The sequence below is a fragment of the Nomascus leucogenys genome, chromosome X (assembly GCF_006542625.1).
Source record: "Nomascus leucogenys isolate Asia chromosome X, Asia_NLE_v1, whole genome shotgun sequence".
Classification (NCBI taxonomy): Eukaryota; Metazoa; Chordata; class Mammalia; order Primates; family Hylobatidae; genus Nomascus; species Nomascus leucogenys.
Window position 1 is genome coordinate 7,046,983 of NC_044406.1, and position 27,938 is coordinate 7,074,920.

The window sequence follows — 27,938 nt, forward strand, 5'->3', positions numbered from 1 at the left end:
CCAATCCTAAGCATGCAATATTTTGTATTTTTGTATTTTGTAATTTTGTATTTACTTTATTTGTAAAAATACAAATGTTTATTTGTAAAATAACTATTTTTACTCATTTGATAAATATCAGCAATATCAAGGAAAGGTTAAATACCAATTTACTGAAAAAGATAAGCAACCGCAACATGGAACCCAAAGGTGTTTTTATATTTGTAACCCTGACTCCAAATTGGTCATTCCCAAAATCTGGGCTCTCTGTTGGTTAGACATTAGTGGTCTTCTCATTCCAAGAAGTGAACAATAATGTAAAGCTTGTCAGATTTTGGGAAATGAGAGAGGCGAAAATAAAAGAAACTAGAAAGGGATGCCTGTGTCTGATTATTAACTTTGTGCCATAGAGGAAGAACATTAGGAATATTTAGTAATGTGGGAATTCCTTTCATGATTTCACCACATTTTATTCACGAAACTAATAATATATTTATTTTAAACCATAATTCAAAATGTATTAGATCCACTCTGTAATAGGAATCACGCTGATGTTGAGTTAAACAAGAGGTAAACAACAGATGTTTCCAGGGTCCCACCCTGACTTTCTTGTGCTATGCTGTTTCAGGGCACATCAGCTCAACTTCTGAATGCCCTCCCACGCCTCCTCACCTAAGGCTGTGTCTGGGCTCAGAGCAAGCTCTGCCAGCATGCAGACCAGATACGCTAGGAACAGCTGCAGACAAAGACTGACTTGAACACCCTTAACCCCTCTCCAGCGAGGAGTTCTGAGGTGTGTGAGCTTCACGCTAGCTCCCTGAGTGCCCCGTGGAGAGGAAGCTTAGGTTGCCTATGGTAAATAATTCACCCTTTATTGTATTCCTTCTACACCCTGTCCTACTTCCCTTCTTACCTACCACATTCCTGGATCACTTCCTAAGTAAACTGCTCACACTCAAAGCCTTCACTTGGATCAGGTTCTGAAGGTGTCTGATCTTTGATGGGCAATCTCTATTTGTTGAAATCTGTGTTTCAAAGCAGCAAATATCAACTTATTTATGTAGGAATATGCAGACATATCAACATCTTGTGCTCAGAGGTTTCATGTTGTTTGTTCCAAATGGAATGGGATAGAAAACTTTAGGTAGACCCCCAGGAATGACCTGTGAAGGTAACTTACTATGTGCAAAGATGCAGTTCCACATTCTAAATAGAGACAAAAAGTAGAAATTAGCACTAGGCATTAATCTATTAAACTATTATTCATCTTTAATTTCAAAGCCAATTTCCCGTCTCAAGTACCAGGAAGAAATACGGTATAAACAATTTAAGTAGGCAAATACAAAAATTATCCAAAACTCTTGAAACATTAATGATTTTGCCCATCCTATATTTATGCATTTTTTTCTGGGAGAGGTAAGAGTTAGCAATAAAAATATTCAGAAATGGTATTCACCAGGAAAAGGAAAAGCATGAAACTAATTTACTAATCTATGAATAACTTAGAATTTTCTATAAAAATAGATATGTTGAGTTAGGTCTAAGTTATGGGAAAATAAATGAGTTAAGAAGAAATTAAATAGTAGTCCATCCATTTTGCCAAACACGGACTAATTTTGTGTTTAAAATAACTATAAAGAAGATAAGGACAAGAAGTTTGGCTTTTCCATGAAAATCAGCTTTATAGTCCATGAATCCCATGCAGCGAGCCTAAACTAACTGGAACTCATTTTATCTATTTTTGCTGTTTAATTTTACTTTTATTTGCTGAGATATTCATGGTAGATGAAAAAAATAAAAATAAAAACCCTTCCTGCTTTCCTTGACCCAGCCTTAAGTTAACAACACTGTCTCTCTACCCAAACCACATACAATAGATAATTGCTTACTCCTTGCACAGACTACTACCTTGGAAGTAGTGACTGTTTTTTAAAAGTAATTTTAAACCACTGGAAGACTGGCACAGTTTCAGTTCTGGAGCAAACAGGGATAAATTGGCATTTATGGAATGAAAATGCACCATTTTTTGAAACACCACGGTCATTGCAGTTATTATTAAAATGTTGTTCTATCTCTCACTTTGACAAATACACCTGATACGGTTTGGCTGTGTCCCCACCGAAATCTCAACTCGAATTGTATCTCCCAGAATTCCCACATGTTGTGGGAGGGACCCACGGGGAGGTAATTGAATCATGGGGGCAGGTCTTTCTCGTGCTATTCTAGTGATAGTGAGTAAGTCTCATGAGATCTGATGGGTTTATCAGGGGTTTCTGCTTTTGCTTCTTCCTCATTTTCTCTTGCTGCCACCATGTAAGAAGAGTCTTTTGCCTCCCACCATGATTCTGAGGCCTCCCCAGCCATGTGGAACTCTAAGTCCAATTAAGCCTTTTTTGTTCCCAGTTTTGGGTACGTCTTTATCAGCAGCATGAAAACAGACTAATACAACACCCAAAATTTACATTTCCGTATGTCTCAATTTGAGGTGCATCCCAAATGTTAGTTCTTGCAGTCTTACAAACCAAAAATGTAAGCACTGAATTCATAGTAGATTCCATTATGTTTTCCGTAAAGATGCATCACAGGATTACGGGAGTTTAACAAATCAGTAAAACGGTGGAAGACACTTCCTCCAGGATATGTCTAAAGGAGACTTAACCAATATACTAACAAGACGCTGCCACATCTTTCCCTACCTTCCTCAAGCTCATCAAATGTAGAAAAGAGCCTCAATGGGAAAAAATGTCTTTAACGACTTTTTTGAAATATATAATTTCCATACCATAAAACTCTCTCATCTTAAGTGCTCACTGACATTCTTATATTTACTGTGTTGTGTAACTATCACCATCACTGGGTTCTAGAATGAGTCCACCAACCCAAAAAGATTGATCCTTCATCCCTTACTGAGAAAATGTAAAGGTAGAAACAACAACACAACATTTTCTGCCTTTACCTTCTCGTTTTATTACTCATGTCTCATTTCCTCATATATTGAACAAGGATTTGTTGAGCAGCTACTATGTGTCAGGTACTGTTCTAGGCAGTGGGAATAATAAGTAAAAAAGAAAACATATCTGGTCTTATGAAACACAGAAGCAGACACACACATTCATCCTAATTGGATGCAAGGAGAAACAGTGGACAAGATTAACAAGCAAAATACTAAGGCAAGGTAGACAGTCATAACAGAAAATAAGAACAAAAATACAACACGGGCAACGTGGATTTGTTTGCTTGTTTGTTTATACATATAAGTAGCATGGCTAAAGATGGTTTTGCTGGAATAGAGATATTTGTATAAAGAAGGTGAGCCAGGCAGCCTTTCAACAATCTGAAGGAAGAGCATATCCCCGGTCCAGGACCAGGTAAATGTCAATATCCTGAAGCAAGGGAAAGATTATAGTATTCAGAGAACACAGAGGAGCCTAGCATGTTGAGCAGGAAAACAGGGAGGGTAGCGATGAAGTCTAAGAGGAAGGAGAAAGGGGGGTCAACTGGGTCTTAAAATCCATTGTAAAGGACATGGCTTCTACTCTGAATCAGATGGGGGAAGCTGCTGGGACACGTTGAGCAAAAAACTGTCGGGAAGTGGCTCAGATTTTAGTAGGATCACTCAAGTGGCTGTGTTGAGAGAAGACTAAAAAGGAGGGGATCCAGAAGTGGAAATCCAGAAGCAGGGATGAGAGGCCAGGGTCTGAAACCCAGGATCCGGAAGTGGGGATCCGAAAGCAGGAATGAGGGGCCAGGATCAGGAAACAGGAATCCAGAAGCCTTAAGGCAGAAGCCAGGAGGCAGAAGTAGGGATGCGATTAGGAAGCTAATACAATTTCCAGTTAAAGACAGAACTGAGCTGATTAGGGGAAACACAGGGAAAGGTGAATCAAGGCAGATCTGAGGATTTGTGGTGGCTTGCAGAAAATGTTTAGAGTCGAGAATGACTGCAGGCCTCTTTTGCCACAAACTGCTGCAGGAGCAGCATTGCCGATTACTCAAATGGAGGTTATTGAGAGAAAGAGTGCTTAAGGGGAAAGTCCTTAATTTCCTTGGGGATGCTCGTATTTCCAGAAAGACAGTAATCATTTATCGATCACTGTGACTGCTATGCTTTTGGCCTTTTTTTTTTTTTTTTCCAAATAGGCTTTTCTAAGGAATAGATTAAGTACCAAGCTGCAGGATACTCCCACTCTATAGGATTGCAGTTCAGATACATGGGTAATAAAAGAGGCAAAAGATACAGAATTAACTTTATTTCTGCCTTCAAATTTTCCTGGTAAGCCATGAAGGATCTTATTGGGGTGATACACTCATTCTAAAACTAGATGATGGTGATGGTTGCACAAGTCAGTAAATACTAAAAATCACTCAACTGTACACTTAAAATAAGTGATTTTTTTGGTATAGAAATTATATTTCAAAAAAGTTCTTTAAAACGTTTTTCCTAGTGAGGCTCTTTTCAACATTTGGTGAGAATGAGAAAAGTGTGGAAAGATGTTGTCCACCTTGTTAGTGATTAAGTCTGCTTTAAAGATATCATAGAGGGAATGTCTACCACCTTTTGGCTGATATGTTAAACTCCCGTCATTCTAGGACTCGTCTTCACTGAAAATATAATGGAATCTTCCATGAATTCTGTACAGACAGTTTTGGTTTGTAAAATTACAAGAACTAAAGTTGGGGATGCTCCTCACAATGAGACATATGGAATGTGAATTTTGGGTATATTTGTAACAGTGACAGAACAACATTCTAATGAAAACTGCGATAGTTGCATTTTCATTCAATAAAAGTCCACTTAAATTTGGGAGATGCAGCTCCCATTCTCGATTATAAATTGCTCTGATATACTAGGAAGTGTCAGGACAGCTTGGCCTTCCTACTTTCAGTTAGCACCCTCATGACCCTGGGGCTGTCAAAGGATCTCTGCCCAGATCCTGAGGATCTTGTGATAGTAAGGCTCTGTAACAAATCATGAAAGCAAAACCACCTTGCTCACCTCCACTAGGCAGGAGGTGCCACTGCAACTCTTACAGGAAATTAATTCAGCATCTGTCTCTAGAGGCTGAGAACCACTTCTGTCTGAGGTCTGATTTTGCAGTCTTATTCACAGCACCAGCCCAAATCCTGCAGGCAACTGAACAGATGGTAATACATTTTGACCAGAACATCTCTGGATCACATTTGAACCATGAAACTCAAGGTGAAGCATTCTGAGGCTTTTTATTGATAACTACCTCCTAACCCACAATTAATTATTTATTTCACTTGCCTCTCTAAATTTTCAAATCACTTGGAGACATAGTCTTAAGACAAGGTCTGATGTCTTTATTTACAATTTCACTTTAAAGTTTACTTAGTTCATGAATTTGCCTCCCTGGGGAGAAAAAAAAAAGTATTTTTTTTTTTTTTAAGAGGCTTTTAAATGTAAAGGGTTACAGTATTCGTTAATGTCACAATAAATAAATTTACTTAAAATAAAACAAATTTAAATTAGCTTCTGTGTAAGAAGATGACTTGTGATTAGTAAGAGAACAATGTAACTAATCTGCATTTATGAAACCAGATCCTTATAATTAGTCAAGCAGATGTCTAATTAATTTGGAAGGTACACAGCCATATGGACGCAACTAGGAAAATAAACCTGAAGATATTATTAATAGCTGGTCAAATTATGTCCTTCAACCATCACAGATTAACCACAAATGTAGCACACTGTTCATCTGATTCCACAGAGGTTTTAAAATATCAAGGCAGTCAGAACTGAACAAAATTATAGCAATGATTAAATGACTGGGGAGGGATTTAAATTCTAGATGTTATGAAGCAAACGTAGGAGTCAAATTCACTTTCAATTTAACAATCATTTCAAGAAAGGCTGTTTTGTCTAGAACAGCAAAAATTCAGTCTTTCTCATTGAATATCAATTGAATGGTGCTTGATACAGAATATCTTAAAGCAAAAACTCAACAGATGTTGATAATGAAAACCCCCCACCACTTCAAAGTTTAAAAAAAATCCCTTATGTTATCTTCTATGATATACTGCAGGTAAAATTCCAACTTTGTCCTTAGCCATAAATGTTCATGGTACCTTCAAACACATCTGGTCCCATTCTCTAAAACAGCAAAGCCACCTGTTGACTAACTATAAATATGAACATAGAGACAGTGAATCTGCATTCCATGTGTGCCTGGGAGCAAGGATAGTATTCTGTGTCTGGGAAGAAAAGGAAGACTGACCTTTGGAAGAACGGAAGTGTTTGCTGGGGGCAGTGAAGCCTCGAGTTCCATGCACATTCACAGCAGCCACTCGAAACTGGTACCATCGGCTGGGTCTTATGTCAGTCAGTTGAACTCGCTCATCTGTGGTCTGAGGGGACATATCACAGAGCACAGGGAACATGTCAATTTTTATTCCGACATGTTGGTTGGATCTGTTTAGAAAAACACACTAACCCATCAGCCAATGCAACTCAGTCTGTCTTCCTCCTGATAAGAGGGGCTTATCATGCCCAGTTATGAAGAGAGCTGTCAGGGAACAAAGAACCACTGATAATTCACCCCAAAGAATTAAACATCTCTTGAAGTCAAAACCTTATGACAAGAGCTTGGGCTATTTTTAAATCTGGTGACTAATTACAGCATTTGAGATATTCAATCAACAGAGAATATTCACGTATAGTAATTGTTACAGCAAGATGAAATCATCTTCAGATTATAGAAAGAAAATGTCTTTTTAACTCACATGCCAAATATAACTGTAAAATAGGTATAACAACCCACATGCAACCCACTAGCAATTTCTGGAAGTAAATTATAACCCAAGCCACTGTTTGAAAACCTCTTAAGTCACATAACATCTATGAAGAACCAGTCCTGATCCAAAAGGGTGAGATGTGTTAGCATATATTTGTTCAATAAAATGCCCAAAAGGAAAAAAATAGACACTGGGGAAGATCAGAAGGTTTTTCTGTCTCTAGTGCTACAATTTTAAGATATCAAATAACTTTAACAGTCTTCATACTATATGTTTCCATTGGTAGATCTGAAAACCTTTGCCTTGAATTCCAAGAAATAACCATCTACAGTCTATGCCCTCATCTACACCAGGTGCCGAACTCAACTTGGATCTGTGGATGAAACTAAGGAAACAGGATTGGATTTGAACACTCCCAAACTTCAGGTTATAATAACCTCAGCTTAAAATAACTTAATGTGAAAATGACTGTCATGTTTACACCAATATCTAAAAGAAGCTGAACATTTTTGAGATCAAAGGAAGAATATGAACCCTTACATGTGGCTTTCTACCTGATTTGGCAGACTTTGAGAAAACACTTTCAACTTCATCATTTAGAGTTTCAGCTGTGAATTTAAAACGCTTAAAGTCAGCATGGTATCCACAGCGTTCAGCAGAGAAGGAAGTATTACATGTAGCATTAACAGTAAAAAATAATACCAGCAACAATAATAGAAGAGCTTTTCACTTTCCAAAAATCTTTTGGAGATAAAAGAGATGATCTTATTGCCAGTTACTTTCATAAAACTTTAAGTAATTTGGAAAAATTACAAATGAATCTATACCATGATTTATGAAAGCATGCCGTGTAAATCAAATGGAATTTCAGGCTATATTCTGATTAGCTTTATGTTTTACTGAAGCAAATTTTTTTTATATAAAATATAGGTATAGAATAGAATTACTAAATTTATTTGACCAGGTTTTTTTTTTCTAATTTAATGTTGTATTTTTACATCAAACTTCTTATTTATTTTGGGATCTTTACATTGTTTTATTTTAGTGCTTAACCCCTTTGAGATACTGCTATTTAGAAGATATTCTTCTTCCAAACATCTAAATATTGACATTTATTTTACATTTACTGAAAAAAAAATAGGAATCTAGTCCTTGGAAAAAATGATCTAGTCAACATACGGTGAGATTTTTTTTCCTATAGACATAGATGTGGAGAAGGCATTTTAGTTGTCTAAAGGCATGAAACAGTTTCACATTCAGAATCTGTTACTTTTTATATCTATGTAGGGTTTTCTTTTGTGTGTGTGTGGGGGGGGGTAGCAGCTGGTACTGGATTTAACAGCTCTTAAAAAGAAAGAAAATATTTTGCTTTTCTCATCAACAAGACAGAAGAGGAGGAAGCACTCTGTGGGAGTGTTGCCATGCAGGTGGTATATCAGTTTTTAAGTTGACTAAGACAAAGAAGAAAGCACTTAGTGAAGATTTATGGGCTGCTGGCTCTGTCCTACTAAGTAATTTTGTGATACAAATCTTATCCCATGCTCCTAAAGTCTGTGGGTGGAATAAAGGTGTAAATGCAGGAGAAACAGAAGAGAAGGCATTTAGATGATTAAATGTCAAATTAGTCCTTACAATGTTGCATTTCCCTTACTCTAGTTGGCTTTGAGTTTAGCTGAGGAAAACGTGGTTCTTGGAGAAAATACATGTGAATAATCAGGTTATAAAATTATCTCCCTTCCATGTGTATTTGAACAAATGGTCGAGTTTCTGAGCACATTCGTTTGTATCTATGAACCTCATCCTCTCTTTAGAAGACCCCTATGATGTTCATTTCATATCTGAGTAATTTATTTCTGTAGTCAAGCTATTTTGAGGCATAGCAAGTTAATTTTATGTGCGTAGGTATGTAGCAGACACTACCTCCAGGATGAAAATCAAAGTCTATATGAGGTTCTTACCTGGGCCACTGTCTGCCAGTGAGTGGCATCATCTTCGCTAGGATGGATTCCATAATTCCATCTTCTTTGTACCACATAGATCACAGGCTCAATAGAAATATTGAATTTCGAGGACCATTTAACCTCCAGCTGTCCAGACTGCAGTTCTGTAAATCGTAACTCTTTTCTGGGCTTCAGGGGGACACCTGAAACAGGACCGTATCAATTAAAACAATCTGCGTGTGACTCAAATTGAAGTAAAAGTTGAGGAAGAACAAATATGGAAGAGATGAATCTGATCTGATGACAACTGAGATTTCCTTTCCTAAAAGTGGCCTCTCCATACAGGGTTTCACATCTGAAGTCTTCTGACACTCAGTTCAGCTATTTGCTCCTTTTTCTTTTAACTTGTTTTTTTTTTTTTTTTAATAAGACAGACTAAATTGATTCCTGATTCTGAACAAGTGGCTTATTCCCTAGTAATCTCTAGAGCAATTATTTCATGTGCATTCTTTTGAATAAATCATGTTACAAGGTTGTTTCACTTGAGGTTAACATGGAATTCACACTAGGAGATCATTATAAAGAGTTTCAAGTCATTTTCCCATTTTTTATCATGCTCTGTGTCTATTGATATATCCTAAGGTCATTATAACATGGTTTCCAGATTTGATCTTCCTTCTTTCTCAGGGAGTTTTTCATTTAAGGAAAACACTGCAAAGCAAAATCTCTTCATGTGAAATCTCCTAAGAGTGATTTCCAAAGTTCAAGTCTTTTGGATTCCTCAATCAATTGCTCAAGCATTCCCCTATAGTCTTAATGGCTTAACATTGGAAAATAATGAATTTATAATGTTTGGTTTTGGCATGAGTGAGTGCGCTGCGTCAAAAGTTTCTCACAGGTGTTTCATTTTAAAGTAGTTAATCATTCTGATTTCTTTCTCGCCTTCTGTACATGCAAGTTGTCTGGCAACTGATATATTGAAGAACCACAGTTCAAAATAGCAGGCATTTCAGAAAGGGAATTTGTAAAGAAATTTGTAATACTAATAGAATACGCAAAACTAACTGAATGAAATAGAATCTACGGCTCCATGATGGTGAATGCCATCAACACCAAGAACACCAATTACCATTAATAGAATTTTCTGTCCACAATGGTCGTTTGCTGAAAGCATTGAAAACTCATTTCAAAAGCTAGTTAAGAATGCTCTATTTCTTCTTCCATTTTGTAAGTTTAAACACAGAAGAAACTGGAAAATGTGCAAACAACAAATGCAAATAAGGTTTGATGCATGTTGACATGGTTGAATTTCAACTCCTATTTCATTTGGATCTTAATTCATGGTAAGTCTTGTTTAAGAAAATTTTAAAGTCATCAAAGATTTGGATGGATGGAATTGAATAATTTTTTAAAGCATATTTATATATGGTCAAAAGTAACTAATCTAAAAAAAACTATTTTCTGGAGAAAATGTTTACCATACCTATTGCAGTCTCCTTTATTACTGATGGGTCATGGCTGAGTAGTGACCTTTAGTTTACAATAAATTTGTCTCATCTGATCCTCACTGTGAGTTTGTGAAGTGGGTAAAGGGTTAATTATCTACATGTTGAATAGGAGATAATTGAATCTAAGGAATATTAAATTAGTTGCCTGGGACTACAATCTGATCTCAGGTTTCTCTCTGAATTATCTGCTGCTTTCTACATTTCATATTAGAAAAGGCCACATAGAGAGAGAGAGAAAAGAGGTGGTTTTGATAGATATGCAAATCCCTTGGACATTCTAAGATCCTCAGCTTTCCTGGTGGATCTGGAACTTCACCAAGTCAGTCTTTGACTCCTGTTCTGCCATGACATGCATTTATTTCAAGCTTGTATTGTAAACTTTTCATCTCAGTGCATAACCATAGCAATGGGGGTTACTTGACTTGGATGATTAGCATATTGCTGCTAAGCAAATGTTTTTCCAATCTATCTCTAATCCCTGGCTAAACTGCAGATCATCTTTTCCACCTGCCTGCTGAATTTCTCTGTCCCAGATATGTCCCTTCTCCTGGGATATCTATCTTTATGACAACTTTATTCTTTAGGATGTCTAAGGGATCTTAGAACCTTTTTGATATGTTCTTGCAGCTAACAACATTTAGTTGTCTTACTGCATAGTACATTTCCAAGAATTATCAAATCATTCTGTCTCCATGATGGCCACCTGACTTTACTCCCTTCCTTGTTCTGACCTTTCAACCTATTTCCCTGCATCTCAATCTCTTTTTCTACTGTCCCCTTATTGGTACTTTGGGGTTATTTTTCTAAAGTAGAAGCGAGGTTCTCTCCTTCAGCTTCCCAAACTCTTTAATTGCATCTCATTCTCTATAGAATGAAGGGAAACTTCTTGGCATCCCCTTCAAGGCATCCTTCTTCATAATTGGCTACCATTTATTTGTCAATCTATCTCCTGGTACATCTTTAATTTTTTGTCACAGATATTATCTTTAAACCCAGCTTTCCTACAAACACACTGCCAGGTACTTAATAATACCATGGCCTGTTTATGGTTTTTGTTTGTTGTTTGTTTGTTTTCATTCTGAAATGTCTTGCCTTCTGCTTTCTAACTGTAGACCCTTGAATATTTCCAGGCTCGGACCAAATGCCACCCCTCTGTGACACTTCCCCTAAACTTCTCAATTGGAAATAAAGGCTTTTTCTTTTGCCCCCCTTCAATGTTGAGCCTGTAACTGTCAAGACATGCATTTAACTGCCTCTTGCTACAGCAAATTCATTTAATGATGCCTGTCTTCCCATTAAGCCACAGCCCCCAGAGGTCAAAAACCATGTCTCCTTAATTCCCGCACCTCACAATGTCCCAGAAGAGAACATTCTGCAATAGCAAATGTTCAATGAACAGTCAATGTTTGCTGAACGAATAGCCAAACCCACTTTCTTATTCTTCACTCAAGAATATGTCTGTGGAAATAAGAGACTAGTGCAACATTTATGCAAACCACTGCAACAATGTTAATCCCTACTCTGTTTGAAAGTCACCTAGGGAAGGGTGAAGATTTATCATAAGTATTCTGTACTGCCATCTTTATCATATATTGTTTCAAGCAACTCAGATCTCTTTTCCAGCATGGTCTTATTGCTCACATGTACATTCACTCTGTTTTTTAAAAAGATAAATACCAGAAAATAAAGCAATGCCAAAATGTTTACAAGATAGAACGTTTTTATTACATTGACCATAGGACTTTCCCATTAAAAAGAAAAAAAAAAAAAGACCAATTCCTGATCGGAGAGAAATCCCAAAGTTAATTGATTTTAATAGAAGCAGCTCTGGATGTTTTGTGTCAAGAAAAAAGCCACCAAAATTTGTTCAGAGTGATGAAAAACCAATCTCAACAAGGTGATCATTTAGTATCATTCTTGCATTGAAGGTTGGCCTGCATATGCCAGACAAATAGTTCTACCGAAGGGGATAAGGCGAGAGAGAGTAGCCGCAGAGAACATTTCATGATTTACTTGATTCCTTGGTGCATAGTAAAAAAAATGATGACCAATTCTTCAAACTCATAGAGCACATTCTCCGAGACTTCTGAATCTACCTTTCTCTTTGGCTTTCCAATGTATAATCTTCTAGAGTAAATACAGCTACAGTAAATAGCCTCCGAAGTAACCTGAGCTCACCAGAAGCCAATCCAAGCAGCCCAGTGCCCTCGCTGTAAGGTTTTAATCTTGAATAGCATTCAAGGACCAACAGCCTTAATCAAATGTAATGAGCATCAGGGCGATGTCAGTTCAAATTTCTTCATTTAAAAATCTCTTTAATTATGATGAAGCATGACCCTGCAATTTGCATGTTAAGAAATAGTCCATCTGCTTTCCATTAAAGTCAGTTGGCTCCTTTGATTGGAAGTAACTCCAGCGCTCTACTGTAATTGTGTGCAGATGGGGCTCAGCCCCCCTCAAGACCTCCAGCCCTCACTGCCGGTGCGCACAGTCCTCACTGGCTGAACCAGCATCCCAACTGCATAACCAGATGTATAGACTGGATCTCTTCTCAGTGTGTTTTTTATTATGTAAATGATTAGCATTTTTCTCTTTAAAATTGTTTTTGAACAAATTAGTCATCTGAAATCTAAATGATTCTGCTGAAAAATTTACAAACGTTATCATATGGCAACCTGCAATATGTGACGTCCAGCTTTTTTCTTTGAAATGCAAGAAATATTCTGCTGAAATCAAAGGAACAGAAACCCAATGCTTTTTAAAAATGTTGAAAATATATGGATAGAAAAATCAATTAGGATAAGCAATCTACAGTTGCATACTCATTGTGAGATTTTATTATTACTATTAATTTTTATCATGAATCTAAATGATATAAAAATGTAGCAAGATGTATTGTTCTAGTGATTTAATCACTACTTGATATTTCTCATAAAGGTAATTAGAACTCTAGAATTTGTATTTACATCACATTAAGGCATTGGGCTACTGGATGCAAAATGTTGAAAATTTATTTGTGAGAAGTTGTATACATCTATTTCCAGAGGTCTGAAGTTTAAATATTTTATATATTAATTATTTGTGGAAATATTAAATCAACTCTATGATCGGGTCTTTTTGAAAAGAAACAGACTGACGTACAATTAATTCTTGGTTTATCCATGGCAAAGGGAAACTATAGGTCACAAATTAGTCTGAATCTTTACGTTTGTAAAATTTTTTAACTTTTCTTTCTCCCTGCCCAAACCATTTTTGCTACAGTTGGAAGCCAAGAGAGGCAGTGGGATTTGGCAACAAAATAGTAAAATATATCACCCTCTGGAGGAAAGATTGTCTCACCAAGCCATAAAATAGACTTAGAAAGGAAATAGAAAGGAGAAAGGAAGTGCCCCCAAATGCACTCATTTGTGTTCTACCTGTAGACTTCTACAACTATATGAAGTTTTGCATTTCATAGAACTAGTACCAGCAGGCATCTCCAATCATGTTAATATTTCCAAGCCTTCATTTTGATGCTAATAATTTTATTTAAAAAGTAAAAGAAAGGATCTCTGATGTTTGTTTTAAACTATAGTCTATGAAGGTTAACTTACTTCCAGGCATCAGTTAAGTGCAGTTCTTACAGCATAGCCCAAAATCATATTTTCAAGACACCCATCGCTTTTAAAAACTCAAGTGACCAGTATAAAAAGCTCTTGAAGCTATAAAACCAGTACTTTCTATCTTCCCTTCCACAAACACAGCAGACCAAACAGAAAGTATCTATGGGTTTTTATAATTTAAAAATATTTTTAAAAATTAATTCATTAATAAAATAAAATATATACAGAGGTTGGTAAATGTCCATTTATTTAAAGGTTAGAAAAACAATTTGCCCATTTAAAGAGTATGGTGAGCATGACAATCTCAGTAATAAACTACTGGACCATGTGGGGGGGTTAGTGTCACATGGATCCTTGCACCCCAATGCCCATTATAGATGACAGCAAATAGTAGGCACTCCATAAATGTGTATTCAACTGAAATGTGTCAATACTTCTCCATCCAAGTGACAGCAGCCCCTTATAAAGGTAAACTGGGGAAAATATTAAGAAAATGTTATTTCAGGTTTCCAAACAGCACTATGCAACACTTTAATACATAAAAAAATGAATGAATGAGGAACTTCAGGTTTTCAATATTTATCCCATAGAATTTGGTTCTCCATATAGCACACTCTGTATCTAGTTTTATATGCTTCAACTCTACAATGTAAAACAATCCCATGTTATTCGTTAGCCTAAAATGATTCATAAAGTAGTAATTTTGTTAGATTAAAAATATTCTATATCGACAAATCTTTTAGTTGGCCTATTAGATAGACAGGTAGATAATAGATTTAGATACATTTTGGGACAGGGTCTCACTCTGTTGCCCGGACTGGAGTGCAGTGGCATGATCGTGGCTCATTGTAACCTCGAATTCCTGTGCTCAAATGATCCTCCCACCTCAGCCTCCCTAGTAGCTATGACTACAGGCACATGCCACCATGCCTAGCTAATTTTATTATGTTTGTAGAGATAGGGATATCTTGCCATCTTGCCCAGGCTACTCTTGAACTCCTGCCTCAGCCTCCCAAAGTGCTGGGATTAAAGGGGTGAGCCACTGTGCCAGGCCTTAGTTAGCCTATTATATCATAACACAACCATGCCCAATGAGTGTTTCCATTAGAGATCCATACATTCAAAATAAAAATGACAGGAGAGCTAGCTCAGGTGGGAGCAGATGTTAGATCTATTTCTGCTACCTACTACCAAATCACTTAGGCATAGCCTGCAACCTCAGTTTCAGCAGCTGAGAATGGAGAGCAGCACTAGATAATCTCAACCCATCATGACTCCCACTCTTATTAAGGAAAACAACTACACAGACCTAGCAGAGACAGAGAGAGGGAGGCAATCTTATTTCACATTAGTTTGTTTGGGGCAATAAGAAGGCATCTTGGAGGTAGGAAAGACAGTGATCACGACTATCCTAAGATTGCAGGTTGGTTTGTGCACTGACTGGGCACATGGTTTTCTCCTTGCAAAGCCAAGGGATGGGTTGGAACAGACACTTTCCCTGGGGCTTGTGTACATCAGCCCCCCTCTCCTCTTTTGAGAGTGAAGAAGCAGCTGGACTCCAGGTTGGGAATTGCCAAAAGGGACTTCAAATGGCTCATTAGCTAAGATGATGAAGGAGTTGCTACAGGCTCTATTTGCCCTCCTTTTACACACACTAACATGTTCAGATGCACTGTCAAAGTTCCCAGGACATGAAAACCAGCCTTCCTTGAGGGACTACTGAAGAAAGCAAGAAAAAATATCTACCTGCATATATATATACACATATATATGTGTGTGTATATATATATGTGTATATACATATATACCCATATATATCTTTTTTTGCAAAATAATCTATTAACTTGACTGTCTTCATTACACAAAAGTCACTGTCAGGTTAACAGGGTCTGTTTATTCTATTTGTAGTTGATTCCCATTGATTCTGTCTCTCCACAAAAATCTACGTTAAGAGCTAATTTGTAGTAGAAGAGTGACTTCAGTACTTTAACAAAAGTTCACCTGGTTTCGTTAAACGTAGTTTTACATTGAAAGTGTCCTTGCATACTTAATCATTTATTCTCGCCCTTTCTACAATATTCCCCTTATTCTCAAGTGAAACAGGCATATTTGAAATGCATACTAACTCTTCAGTCCTTTTATAAGAGTGTATATTTTAATTTATATTATCTCTTTAAAACACTATAGGTTTTACAAAAGGGTTTAAAAAGACCATTCCCAAAGCATCCTATTTTTATGGTGAATGCTACTCATACATAGCCTATTATCTTTAATGACAGATAAGATTTCATAATAACAGATGCTTTAAAAGTTAGATGGTTTTAAATTCGCAAAAGTGACTTGCTATAGTTTAAAATAAGAGGCATGAACACAATAAAAGTTTAAAACTATTAAAGAAACATTACTTGGTAAGAAGAGAAAAGCAGCGATTATTTTGAATGTAAGACATAGTACTTACGGTGTGTTTCCAACGATAAAGAAAAAAAAACGGTTGAATTACATAGATTTCAGAGGAAAGTATTCCCAAGTGGGAGCTAAAGGAAGATGGGACAGATACTTAACTTCTGGGAGATGTGAATTGTTGTAAGTGTTAGAGTAACACGGACTTCCAAAAATAGGCAGCCAGCACATAAATCAAAACTGGCATTGATGGTGAATACTGCTTTATACACATTTTTTTTTAAGTCCCAGTATTTAGAAACAATATGGATTTGGCATGTGTGTGTGAAAGACACAGAGAGAGAAAGGCATCTGTTACTCTCTCTGTACTTTAATGAATACTGCCTACTGACTGACTCTATATTAGGGGTCCCCAGCTCCCGGGCCACTGACTGGTAGCAGTCTGTGGCCTGTTAGGAACTGGGTCACACAGCAGGAGGTAAGTGGTGGGTGAGTGGACAAAGCTTCATCTGTATTTACAGCCACTCCTCATCACTCACATTACCACCTGAACCTCCTGTCAGATCATCAGCAGCTGTAGATTCTCATAGAAGCATGAACCCTATTGTGAACTGCACATGGGAGGGATCTAGGTTGCAGGCTCTTTATGAGAATCCAATGCCTGATGATCTGTCACTGTCTCCCATCACCCCCAGATGGGACGATCCAGTTGCAGGAAAACAAGCCCAGGGTTCCCACCAATTCTACATGATGGTGAGTTGTATAATTATTTCATTACATATTACAACGTTATAATAATAGAAATAAAGTGCACAATAAAGGTAATGTGCTTGAATCATCCCAAAACCATCCCCTGCCCCCTCCCCCAACATGGAAAAACTGTCTTCCATGAAACCAGCCCCTATTGCCAGAAAAGGTTGGGGACTGCTGCTCTATATTACTCTTCAATGAGACCCCCAAAATTAACAAAATGTTATATGTCACGGTGTATTTTGATGGTATCCCAAACTATACATAATATAATGGATTCATCTTGGCTTTAAAAGAGCTTACTCCCATTTACAGAAAATGATCAGCAGCACTTGATATTAAGGAGCTAAGTGCTCTAGAAATGGCTTCTGAATGCAAACTATTGCATTTGCTAAACTGTTTGATAAATTGAACCTCCATGTTTTGAGGAAGGGAAATCCTTTGTCTAGAATCTCAAGGCACTAATGAAAATATTTAAGATCTGTACAACGACACTAATGTTCTTGGGTCATATCGGCAGAAAAAGCACAATACCAGTATATTTCTTATGCATTTTTCAAGTGTGCTTCATCTCCCAGCCTATTTTCTAAGGATTTAAATCGATTTATTCCAGTGTACCTAGTAGAGCTTACTTGAATCAGTCTGACTGGAGAAAAAGACAAAAATGTTCCTGAATTGTTGCTGTCCATCACATATGTCAAATTAAAAAGAATTAATATGAATGACTTGCTCTGCCCCAAGTCGAGTTAATATGGCTAATCTTTATGGGTCCGTGAATATGTTAAGATGTCTGTATGTGGTATAAAATAAATTTTCTTGAGATTTTCTGTTTTTTAGACTTTTCACACCTATGATGGACACCCTTCCCTAGGCACACACAGATACATGTGACACTGCACGCCTCTTCACACCCCCAGTGCTGCCCCTTACCTTTGTACAGAGTCTTGGGTACTTGACAGGTATGTCCACACCCATTCGAACAACATTTCTTCACCCCAGAGCACTCATTGTCAACTTCGCAGCTTTCAACACAGGCGGCCGCAAATCCACTGGCTTTCTCAGGAGCCGGACAGTCCCCCTGCTTCACCAACAGGATGTATTTGAGGAACTCACAGCTGGTCAAGCATTCGTAGCTCTTCTTGGGGAAGAGAGGCTAAGTCAAAGAAGAATTTTTAAAAATATTCCATTAAAGACACATGAAGTCTGATTTCCAAGACATCTGAAAGGAAGTTCAACATTTTTTCCCCACCAAACCTTTGCTTGAATATTTGACAAAATGCATGTATTTGTTTTCTTTTCTCCTATCCAAGTGACATTTTGTGCTGATTTCTCAAAGGAACATAATCCATAAGTGATTATTTTATATTGCATGCAACAGACAAACACCATGTATATGCGCCCACGTTCACAGATCATATATTCCATCTTGGTCAAAGATGTTTGTCAAAAAAAACTGATTATAAATAGTCACAAAACCTGTTCAGTACAATTTGAGGGCCCTTTTTGGATTATATACATTACACTTATAACACATCATGGTCTTTAATTTTTTCTTTCTCCATTTTTTTTTTTTTTTTTTTTACAGTTAAGGTCTCACTTTGTCACCCCAGGCTGGAGTGCAGTGGTGCAATCATAGTTCACTGAAGCCTTGAACTCCCAACCTCAGGCAATCCTCCTGCCTCAGCCTCCCAAGTAACTAGAACTACAGACACACACCACCATCCCTGACTAATTTTTATTTTTTGTAGAGATGAGGTCTTGCTATGTTGCCCAGGGTACTATTAAGTTCTGGCCTCCAGCAATCCTCCCACCCTTAGCCTCCCAAAGCACTGGGATTGCAGGCATGAGCCATTGCATCTGGCTATTTTATCATATATCATAAATACTCATCAAAATAGCAAAAGCTCTATAAAACTTTACAATTCTCACAATGGTAACATATTTATTGGTATTATGTAGCACAGTTGTCTAAGCCTGCTAATTGAACATATTTCAATAATTTCCAGCCTTTATTATTAATATGGAATTGTCAATGAGTTGTGCAGTAGAAGAATGTGAATCTTCTTTAAAAATCAGCCCACACCTATGTTATCTGTGACATAGTTGGGGTCTGAACAGCATCTTGCTGAGGACATTTTGGTTGAGCCCAGAATCAATCAACCATTAGTGAGAATAGGAAGCCCTGGACTTATTAGAGGAATACATTATTGAAAAAGCCTGAGTAATGTGAAAGAGCCATTTATCAAATGCCTATTTTTCCTTAGGAAAAAATGGTTCAGGACAGCACTCGGTCATCCCTAAGACAGGAGCTGCAATTGGAAGATAATGGCTTTTTTCTGCCACTGAACAGAGGAGTTGCTGAGACTTCTAAAAGCTGTCCCACCCAGGGAAAGAAAGGGAAGGATGCTCTCTGTGCTCTTGCCCTCCTTTTTCCTATGGAAGAGAATGGCCAAGACAGCCCCACCAGCCCCAGCCCTCCACCCAGCTCTATCCCTAACCCTCTTTTTGCTTTATAGAAGATGGCTGAAAAGATGATCAACATAACCCTAACTTTTGCACCAAGCCTCCTTTTATCCTTATGGGAGATGGTTTCCATGATAACTACTACTCCATTAAAGACACATGAAGTCTGCTTGAATGTTTAACAAAATAGATGTATTTGTTTTCTTTTCTCCTATCAAAGTGACATTTTCTTTTATCAAAATGCATTTTCACCTGGAATGCCTGTGCATAGCCAGGTTAAATTTCACTGTCTCTTTTACCTGGGGGTGGCTATGTTGTTGTGAATGGAACATAATCAGCAAAGTTCTGTGCCACTGTGGACCGAGGCTTGCAGATGGTGGGGGATGGTGCCCCCATGTTCTTCTTTATTAGCTGGATGTGGGTGGCACCGCAGCTGTAGGGAATGAGGGAATGGTGGGGCCACAGGAGGAGAGACGCCAGAATGCTGTCTGCCCATATGGAGAAGGACAGCACCCTGTCAGAAACAGCTGCCTTGAACTGCTCCATGGGTATAAAGCAAGTACACACGTGTTTGAAGTCTTGTACATGTCAAGTTCCGTTTGCTACAACCATTCAGGCTACCTAAACCAACGCAAAGGCCATCCAGTGAAGGGCTGCCATGGTTCCTCAACGTTGGAAGTGGAAGATGAACAAGGAGGACACTTTCTGTTTATCTGATGTCACAACAGGGTTAGGAATATAAGAAATGTGGTAGCTTTGGTGAACAGAAGTCTACGAGGAGACTAGGTACATCATGCAGCTCAGCACCAGCATGCTGCTTGATGCTCCACAGTGATCCCTAACCAGGGCTCATTACTGGTAACATCTGGAAACACGTGGGTTACACCTGAACAATACCTGGGAACACCCGCTTGTGTGCTGCCTGCTGCTCCTCCCTGATGACTAAATATGGCTCTGCACCATTGTGACACCTGGGTAACACCGGGTCATCCCTACCATTGCCTGGTAATGCCTGGGCAACACCTGGATAACACCTGGTAAGACCAGCCCATGTGCTGCTGTTGCTTCTCAATACTGATTGAATATGGCTCCCTACCACGAGGTAATACCTGCCAAACCTGCCAGCATGCTGCTGGCTACTCCTCGCTGTTAAACAACCATGACCCTTTAGTCAGATAGGTGTCTGGTAGCACCTAGATACCCTGGAGACAGGAGGTTATCTAGGCAGGAGACTGAATGGTTTGGGCTATTAACCAGAGAGTATTTCACCAATAGCAGAGGTATGTTATAAAACAAACAAACAAACAAAAAACCCGCCATTATCAAAGTCTCTAGTGGGAGGTGGAAGGTTGGTGGGAGGAATGTCTCTCTTTTCCAACAGTTAGTTCATTAATTTTAGCCTATGATTCTCAGGTTGATGATGACTAGAAATTCCACTGAAGACTCAAAACATGACTTCAGCAAGGAATATCTTAGTAATCCCAGGATAAACTACAATTTCAACGTAAATTATTCTCCACTGTCTCACCTGCTTCTTTTCCCCAAACAATGTTCAATTAAACTATGCATAAGAGTTGACGGCAAATGTTATATTATGTGCATTTTACCACAATTTTAAAAAAACACTGTGAAAGAGACAGACAATTTTTATACCATGAGAATGTGTGCAGCACCAAATTGTATTGTTTCATAGTGACAATAATCTTTCTGATATTGTAAATTTAGTGGATGACAAAGCATTAGTACATTACAAGTTAAATACAATTAAATGCCTGTTCTTTTCTTAGATTAATTAACAAAAGGAAAACAGTGGAAACACTAGCTAGAAAAACTATAATTTCAAGGTTTGAATTAGAATTGTAGATGTCATATAAAATTGTTTGTTAGTAATTAATCATACATAAAATGTGAAAATAACATGAGTTGACTGAACTAAAATTATTTCTCAATTTAAGAACTTTAAGGTAAAACTTAGAAGGGCCATGGTGTCAATATTGAATTATGACAAATTTACAGCTAATTAAAAAGAAACTTTATAAGTATTTAAAGCATTATTAACTCTCAAGGCTTTTCTCTCTTACTCTATTTCGCAGTTCATTTTTCTGTTAGCTGTTACATGTGTTTTACTTCATTGAGTTTTGAAGCTCTAAGTTTAGTTTCAAACCCAAGTTAATAATCAAGGAAGTATGCTAACAGATCTGTAACAATTATATAGTGTTTGCCAACTTTCTTCTTTCAACAATTCATATACATTACACACACTGAAAGAAAATACTTAGTTACCAAATCATTGGCCAGTGTCTCATGGGCTGAGATTTCCAAGTAGAAATACTTGTATTAGGCTGGGCACGGTGGCTCATGCCTGTAATCCCAGCACTTTGGGAGGCTGAGGCGGGTGGATCACGAGGTCAGGAAATCGAGACCATCCTGGCTAACATGGTGAAGCCCTGTCTCTACTTAAAAAAATACAAAAATTAGCCGGGTGTGGTGGCAGGCGCCTGTAGTCCCAGCTACTCGGGAGGCTGAGGCAGGAGAATGGCGTGAACCTGGGAGGCGGAGCTTGCAGTGAGCTGAGATCGCACCACTGCACTCCAGCCTGGGAAACCAAAGCGAGACTTTGTCTCAAAAAAAAAAAAAAGAAAGAAATACTTGTATTAAATCTGGCAAGTGCTTCCTGTTTGGTAACTTGGAAATCACAGTGACTTAGTTTGCACCATGATATAATGAAATCAACTCAGTTCATACTCTTCATCTATGAAAACAGAGTATGAGTCAAGAATCAGATAAAGTTTGGATCCTCTATTCGTATATTATTCTAATTATCTATATGCCAACTGCCACACATTTGAACTATGAGGGACAGGAAAACAGAGGCTATGTCTCCTTATCTTCATTATTTACTGAACTATTGGGGCAGACATCAAAACAAATAAACAAAGACAGTGACCTAGAACAGTTATGAAGCATATGTTCCCAATGACTATAAAAGGGGAATGATCATAATTAGCCCAACAATTTAGATCTTTCCGTTGATATGAGAGTTATTCTGTATGGATATTCAATGTTTTCCTTTTTGGTAAGGACATAGAAACACATATGTTCATCTTTGCACTCATAGTTTCTAGACTGGTTTATAATCTTGAAATAATACAGGTAACATTATGAATATTACATGAGGTAACACACACAAAGAACTAAGCACTATTGTGCCTAGTTGGCCCACAATACATACGCAATAAGAATTAAGTAATTTGTGTCTTTTTTTCTTTTACCACTGCTACAAGTTGACTCTTTAACATTTCAAAATTCTTCTGGTGTGCTGATGAAAATTTTGTAAGATCCAAAGACAGAAGGAAGTCTGTATTTTTCTACAGTGTGTCCAGCCACTAGATTCCAACCCACTACTTCCAGATTAAGCACTGAAATCTGCATCTAAGGAATTGTACCCTGTACTTAAACGAAGTTCATCTTAGAGCAGTGTGGATTTGGTGTAACAGTCTTACAGAGGAGCTTTATTTAACTGTTCTATTAAAGGCAGATTTATCAAAGGGAGGTTTTGATGCTGTCTATTAATTTTCTTTCATAATTCTCTTGGATTAGGTTGAAAAAATATTATTTGTTTGAATATAAATTAGAGAACATATGGTATGTGTACATAAGGTCTCTCTCCAGGTCATTAATCATAGTTTAATGAGAATTTACTAATTGAATGGAATAAGGAGAACAATGTATACAGGTCAGAGAAAATGCTGTGTGAATATTAATACTCTAAATATAAACAAAATTTGCAAATTGGTCTCCAGTAGGAAATCCTGTGAACAAAGGTAATTTGAGTGTCACAAAAGTATAATAACTTCTGATCATTAAGCATGTAAAATTTCATGTGATAATACAAATTACTCAGAGATTTGTTAAAAGGAATGAGAAAATAATAGAAAAAGACTTAATCAAACCAGTATGCATGTAATACCCATCAATTTTATGGTGAATAAACACGTGTGACAACATAGATTCTATGCTCTATTTCCTGTTTCTACAATTATATGCAGGCAATGAAGGCAAATTGTTAACGGTAAATTTGGTTTTTATAACTACAATTCATTTTTATAAAACAATTCATATGATTAATTTCACAAATCACACAAATGCCACTCTAAAATTATTATTATTATTATTATTTTGAGAGAGTCTCACTCTGTCACCAGGCTAGAGTATAGTTGCACAATCTCAGCTCATTGCAACCTCCAACTCCCTGGCTCAAGCGATTCCCCTGCCTCAGCCTCCCAAGTAGCTGGCATTACAGGCATGCGCCACCATGTCCAGCTAATTTTTGTATTTTTAGTAGAGACGCGGTTTCACCATGTTGGCCAGGATGGTCTCGATCTCCTGACCTCAAGTGATCTGCCTGCCTCGGCCTCCCAAAGTGCTGGGATTACAGGCGTGAGCCACCGCACCCAGCCAAATGTCATTCTTTTGCCAGGTCATTGGCTCCAATTTAAAATTTGAAAACAATATGGTCATTATGCCCATTAATTTTGTTTATTTTGCCCTTAATGTCCCCAAAACTAAGAAAGATTTAGTCTGCAAAGATTATGTATTTTTTCTAGATTAGTGATTAATAGTATCTAATGGATGTCGTTATGCCTCCAAAGAAGAGATAAAGCAAAGTGTTAAAGAAAAATACCTTTGAGGTGCATTGGATTAAGTAAAAAATCCTTCATATGTTAATAGATATATGTCATCCTATATATTAATATGCAGTATTAATGAATTCTCATATATCCCTCCTACATGTCATCTCCTAAGAGCAAAAAACTAAAATGCGGTTTTTAGTGCCTTACCTGGGTAATATGCTAAGCTCCACTAAGAAGAAAATGAATAAAACATTAATTTATCCACCTGTGGCAAGTGGCTAAAAATAAAATTAAATACTAACAAAAGCAGGCAACATTTCTTGAATGCTTTCAGAAAAAGAGATAGTACTACCTTTGTTTAGTTTGGTATAAAAAATAATCTGTTCAGCAATCATGGAATGATAAAGACATCCAATTCAGTAAATTACCTTAATGTGTTTAAAATCACATAAATACAAGGCTTCAGCTATGAGGAGAACATTGCATTTGGCTATTTGGTTCAATTCAACAGACCTGTACCATATGTCAATTCTCTAGGATTATAATTGCCTTTGCAAAGAGTCAGAGAATGGGGGGCTTCACTTCCTGCTCCTAGCCAACAACCAGGACTGCTGAATACAATGAAACCTCAAATATACAATTTCCTAAAGTGAGTGCTCCATCATTATCACCACTGTCATAACCACCACCATCACCATCATTACCATCATCATTAGCAGTGGCAGTTGGTCACCAAGAGATGCTGATGTCTACCACATCCCTCACTCTACCCCAGCTGCTTTACTTTCTCATTTCGCCTATTCTTCCCCAGTTCCCACAACTGTTATTATTTCCATTTTACAAATGGGGAAACAGCAGCTCAGGGAGATCATAACATAGCCCAAATCACAAAACACGTAAGAGTCTGGGCAACGATGAGAGCTAGTGTTTTCTGAGGGCCCCACCATATCTCAGGGTAAAATAAGAAGACTGGGCTCACCCAGTGGCTTTCAGCTTACTTCCCTACTAGAATTTCCCAGGGAGCTTCTAAAACTGATGTCCTGGGTGAACTTCTGACCCGTTTCTTCAGCATTCCAGGCATGGACCCTGGAAACTGCACTTTGGAAAGAACCGCAGATGGTCCCAACGTCTGGCCAAGACTAGAAATCTGCTGGATGAATAGCTCTCTAATTTGTGTTCAGTTATTAGACTTCCTGATTCTACATGTTTAGAAATAACCTGAATATTCAAAAATGCAATCTTACACTTCCTGGGAAGAGACAGTAGGGTGATTTCAAATTTCTTTCTTTTTTTATTCCTTTTCTTTAGCAAACAAATTTTTAATCTTAAGTCTATGCTGAGTAATTGAATAGCTCCATTTACCTAGATACAGAAAAGCTAAATGCATCTATAAACAGAAAATCTAAGTGTACATAAACTCCTAGAGACCACTGAGGGTAACTAAATTAAAGTACTCCAAACTATAATCTAGGGGTTACTGAAAATCTGATTCTGATACATCCGTCTCTGTATGTACAAAAGATACATTTCAGGATGCTCAAAATTAAAGCACTGACATTCTAAACACCAAGCAATCACTGAATTAAAGTATGTTGGTAAATTCTTTGAACACAATGTCTCTGAAGTCAGTGACATCAAAAAAATAGCACATGCTCTTCCTTTTGTATTTTCACTGTATTAAAAAGCAACAGTACAAATGCTGTGGTGTTAAAAAGGATCCTTATTTTTTAACGAATGAACTTTTATAAACAATTCTGTCATGAAAGCAAAATAGTATCTTAATACACAAAAGTTTTTGTTAAACAAGATTTTACAATTTTTAAATCAGAAAATGTTAAGTTTAAATTCTTTCAAAGGTTCAAACAAAAAAGCAACCTACACAATTTCCATTAAATGTGTCTTTGTGCACATGTCCTGGGCACTTTAAAAATGTTAAAATCGTTAAAGTTTGACTTCCGCCGCTGCTGCCCCCATCTCAGCATTGCCCCCTCCCTAACCTGGCCAAAGGGTCTGATTCCAAATTTCTGAAAACTTCACTCCCAAAACACACAGTGAGATGAACAGAACATGAATTCAATACAAGAGCATGAAGACAAGGTAGTGAGACAATGAAATGAGATGAAAAGGGTTAGAAAAGAGTTAAACAAAAATATAAAATGTGAAATAAGACAAAAACATAAAGTTAAGAAATAAACTAGAAATATCAAGATCATCTGAGGTCAGGAGTTTGAGACCAGCCTGGCCAACATGGAGAAACCCTGTCTCTCCTAAAAATACAAAAATTAGCCAGGTGAGGCGGCAGCTACTCGGGAGGTTGAGATGGGAGAATCCCTTGAACCCGGGAGGCGGAGGTTGCAGTGAGCCGAGATTGAACCACTGCACTCTAGACTGGGCAACAGAAGGAGACTCCGTCTCAAAAAAACAAAGGAAAGAAAGAAAAGAAAAGAAAGAAAGTTAGATCAAGGAATGAATAGAAAAAATTATAAATCAAAGGGCAGGTTATGTTCCAGGAATAACTGAAAAGAACAAGCAACACTGGAATATAGCTTCTGCTTCTGAACACCAAAGGGAAAACTTTAATTTTTCAGGCATTCAGGTAAAAAAGGCGAGCTGATTATGAGGAAGAAAATATAATTGCTACCAAATGTCTCTCTACTAAATTTAGTATGTGAAGCTAACAAAGCAATGTCTATATAATTCTAAGGAAAATAAACTCTGTATGAGTGTATGTGACTTGTGGGGGGTTGTGTTGGGGGCAGGGGGCATGATATGCCATGCAATGGCAAAACCTAGCCATCCTATCATAAACAGAAAACCAGAACAAATGGGCTAGTACAATATTCGGTACCCAGATAAAATAAAGTAATACTTATAGAAGAAAAAAAAAGTTGTCCAACCCAAGTGTACTTTAGATATAACTGTAGGTAAAATTTATCATGCATAAACTTAAAGAAAACACCATCCATAGACCCCTGTTTAAAAACAAAGATACGAATTAAATTTACAAAATGAAGCATACAGTGGAAAAAAAGAATCAGTAAAATTAATCATGTTTCTATGTACATAAGTATGAAACTAAAATTAAATAAAATAAGAATGATAGGAGGGATAATTTGCTGTGATAAAGCTAAGAATTTTCAAATAATAATATGTTAGAAAAACTGGTAGATGGGAGGAGTGGTGGAGAAAACCTGAGTGTGACTTATCTTGAACTTAATATTAGAACATCAGTAAATAAAAAAACAAATATGGAATTGAAAGAGTAACAATTCCAACCACATAATATCTTGTATAATCTTTTCTTTATAATATTTTGGGGTCTCTTTGTCTTCTCTTGCCTTCAAGTAATATTAAACTTTAAGCATTTATTTGAAACTAGTGTGCACAGAGCTTCCAGGTGCTGGCCTGTGGCCAGCCATTTAAGTAGGCATTGGGAGAGCAGTCTTGGCCTTACTGTGTTAACACTTTTCTGCACAGTAAACTATGGCTGTTTCTACGTGGTAAATCTGGAATGACAGTCTGGTTTTACTTTTCTGTGTGGTTTATTAATTTTTAATGGGCATGTATAGTTTCTATTAAAAATAAATAGTATACTTGGCTGAGTGTTGTGGCTCACACCTGTAATCCCAGCACTTTGGGAGGCCAAGGCAGACAGATCACTTGCGGTCATGAGTTTGAGACCAGCCTGGCCAACATGGCAAAACCTCACCTCTACTAAAAATCCAAAAAATTAGCCAGGTGTGGTGGCACACAACTGTAATCCCAGCGACTTGGACAACTGAGGCAGGAGAATCTTCACAGTAGGAGACGGAGGTTGCAGTGAGCCAAGATTGCACAATTGCACGCCAGCCTGGGCAACAGAGTGAGATTCCATCTCAAAAAAGAAAATAGAGTGTACTTTTAAAA

General features: G+C 37.4%; 1 protein-coding gene across 1 annotated transcript in view; it reads right to left on the minus strand.

Annotated features, from left to right (window-relative positions):
* The window catches only part of ANOS1 (anosmin 1), a 204,824-nt gene that overhangs the window by 50,315 nt on the left and 126,571 nt on the right, over positions 1-27,938 (minus strand). Inside the window, exons 4-6 of the mRNA XM_003260996.2 lie at positions 17,866-18,088; positions 8,694-8,878; positions 6,219-6,348 (exon numbers count right to left, since the gene is read on the minus strand). Of these exons, the coding sequence (XP_003261044.2) occupies positions 6,219-6,348; positions 8,694-8,878; positions 17,866-18,088 (538 nt within the window). The remainder of the gene's footprint in view (positions 1-6,218; positions 6,349-8,693; positions 8,879-17,865; positions 18,089-27,938) is intronic.